The 2,283-nt window shown below is 44.8% G+C and overlaps 2 protein-coding genes across 2 annotated transcripts in view; both read right to left on the bottom strand.

Annotated features, from left to right (window-relative positions):
* The window catches only part of PHALS_11069 (septum site-determining protein), a gene marked incomplete at both ends in the record, with an annotated part of 4,308 nt that extends 3,537 nt beyond the window's left edge, over positions 1-771 (bottom strand). The window contains 3 exons of the mRNA XM_024726599.1: positions 19-526; positions 583-655; positions 746-771. Of these exons, the coding sequence (XP_024577260.1) occupies positions 19-526; positions 583-655; positions 746-771 (607 nt within the window). The remainder of the gene's footprint in view (positions 1-18; positions 527-582; positions 656-745) is intronic.
* A 254-nt stretch (positions 772-1,025) lies between these two features.
* Positions 1,026-1,465, bottom strand: PHALS_11068 (trna (adenine-n)-methyltransferase non-catalytic subunit trm6-like; the record flags this gene model as incomplete). The annotated part of the gene is made up of 2 exons (XM_024726598.1): positions 1,026-1,145; positions 1,223-1,465. The coding sequence occupies 2 exons, from the start codon at positions 1,463-1,465 to the stop codon at positions 1,026-1,028; spliced, it is 363 nt and encodes a 120-aa protein (XP_024577259.1).
* Between the last annotated feature and the right edge of the window lie 818 nt (positions 1,466-2,283).

Genomic DNA, 2,283 nt, shown 5'->3' with positions numbered 1-2,283 from the left:
CAGTAATAACTGGTTGACCCATGTTTGATGAAGTCAACACGTGTGGACTCTCGGGGATGACGCCACACACTGGTAACCCCAGCATCTCTCCAATATCATCGACAGACAAACAATCTTCATTTCGAACACGATTAGCATCGTATCGATCAATTAGTAATTGCTGATTGTCAGGAACTCGACCTTCGATTGCACGCAATGACTTGCTCGCAATAAAGCCAATCATTTTGTCAGAGTCTCGACAGCTTGAAATCTCGGGATTTGTCACAAGAATAGCGTCATCAGCAAAGTACATAGCATGACGAGCTCCAGACTCAATGCCAGCGGGTGAATCGCATAAAATGTACTCAAATTGACTCTTAAGCTCATCTAGAACCTCTTCAACTCCTTCTTCAGTCAGTGCGTCCTTATGACTTGCAGCTAAGAGCGACAAGCGCTCAAGACGCTTATCTTTGATTAAAGCTTGATTTAAACGGTAATTCTTTTCAAAAACATGAATAAAGTCAAAGATCACGCGACATTTGCAGCCCTACGAAGATGTTCATAAGAATTCGAGACTTGATTATAAATTTGTGTATACCATACCAGATGCAAGTCGAGGCAGAGTCCAATGTACGAAAACCACGCTGTGCCAGGCCGTAGCCGATTGAAGCTGTGACTGTAGTCTTACCCACATCACCTTTGCCAGATGTGAAGACGACTACACGGACTGGTAGTTTGCAGCTTGTACTTGTCGAGGCGAACGTACCGATGATGAAAAACATCAGTGAACATTAATTACTACGATGAGATACCACAAGTGATCGAGTAATATATTTTATTAAGAGCAGTATTTCTTCAAAAAATTATGATACTACTACCAAAAATCATCTATTTTTGTCTCGGTCTTTGCCCTCTTTGAGGCTGGGCCGTTGCTAAAAACTTTTCTGCTGCTATCTTGATCAACTTCAATGCCATTTACTGTGGCTTTCAGCGGTGAATTATCGAGAAAATACGAATTCCCGAAAGCAAATAACCACTACAAGTACTCATGCTCCTGGATGAGTGCGACCAGGTAGCACCTGATTTTCTCGAGTCCAAGTTTCATTCAATTGCAGATCAATTATTGCCTCCAGTTTTTGAAGTGTAGCAAACGTTTGGGTTAATGGCTACTAGACCAAATCAAAAAGTGACAATACGTTGTCAGTTAAATTCTAAAAATTTCAACGATGCTCCATTCACTTACCTTGAGAAACTCAGAGTAGATCACAAATGGCTTTGAACATTCGAGGTATGGCAAGAGTGCCATCAAAACCTTCTCGGGATCATAATTTGCAGCTATGACAAGACTGTCAGACTTTTGACTAACCCATTCACGGATTGTTGACGGCTTTTGTCGAAAACGTTTTGTTTGCTCACGAAGTGCTTCTTTCTCTGCGAAACGTTTTTGCTGCTCAGGTGTGAAGTTCTTGGCACGCTCTGCTGCCATAAGCTCTCGCTCTTCCTGCGTCAGCCCATTCCTAGCGACTTTCTTGATTTTCACTACATCTTCTTCTTTTCATAATTGAAAATTCCTTTAGTTTGTTACTTCTTTAAAGGTGAAGATCTGTTGTCATCGCTGGCATATCTTTTATTCTTAACACCGACGTGCATCTGGTATACTAATAATGTCGTCCATCGAGCCTTAAATCGATACTCCAATTTCCTCTCCAACAGGCAGCAAGTGTTTCGAGTAATCGACATCTTGAAGGAGCCTTTCTTAGCTGCCATTGTAATGTTCCTGCTTCATTATCGAGTGCAACTGTTTATGTATTATTCAGATCTATACATCTTTTTTATTTTAGGCTTTAGTTGCATCGTTTGTTCACTAAGTGTCACGGGATTACAGCGAACACTCACGGGCAGAGCCCAACTTCGTCTCCCGCACGCGGTGCCATGTCGGACCGTGTGTCTACGGCATCGAGGGATGTAAATCCTAGGCTCGATGAGCCCGAGCGTCGCACGCTATCAGTAACGAGTGACCTCATTGAAGATGTGGAGGAGGCCGACTACTCGGATACTACTTTCCCGGGGGGGGATGACGAGGAAGGCGATCCGCGCCAGCTGCGTAACACGAGCCCTGCACGCGCCTTGCGGACCTCATGTCCGTTTCCTGGCTTCTCATTACCTGAGGGACGTGGTGTTATCACCAATGACCTCGACGAGGCACAGAGGCGGCAGCTGGAAGCTTCCCGTAAGGCGGCTCTGATGCGCGCCCATCCTCGGTCAGTCATTGACCCACGTGTGGAATATGGCTTCCGCCCGGCC

This window comes from Plasmopara halstedii (assembly GCF_900000015.1).
Source record: "Plasmopara halstedii genome assembly, contig: Scaffold_526, whole genome shotgun sequence".
Taxonomy (NCBI): domain Eukaryota; phylum Oomycota; class Peronosporomycetes; order Peronosporales; family Peronosporaceae; genus Plasmopara; species Plasmopara halstedii.
Note: the sequence above shows the minus strand (reverse complement) of the source record. Positions and strands in the feature narration are given on the sequence as shown.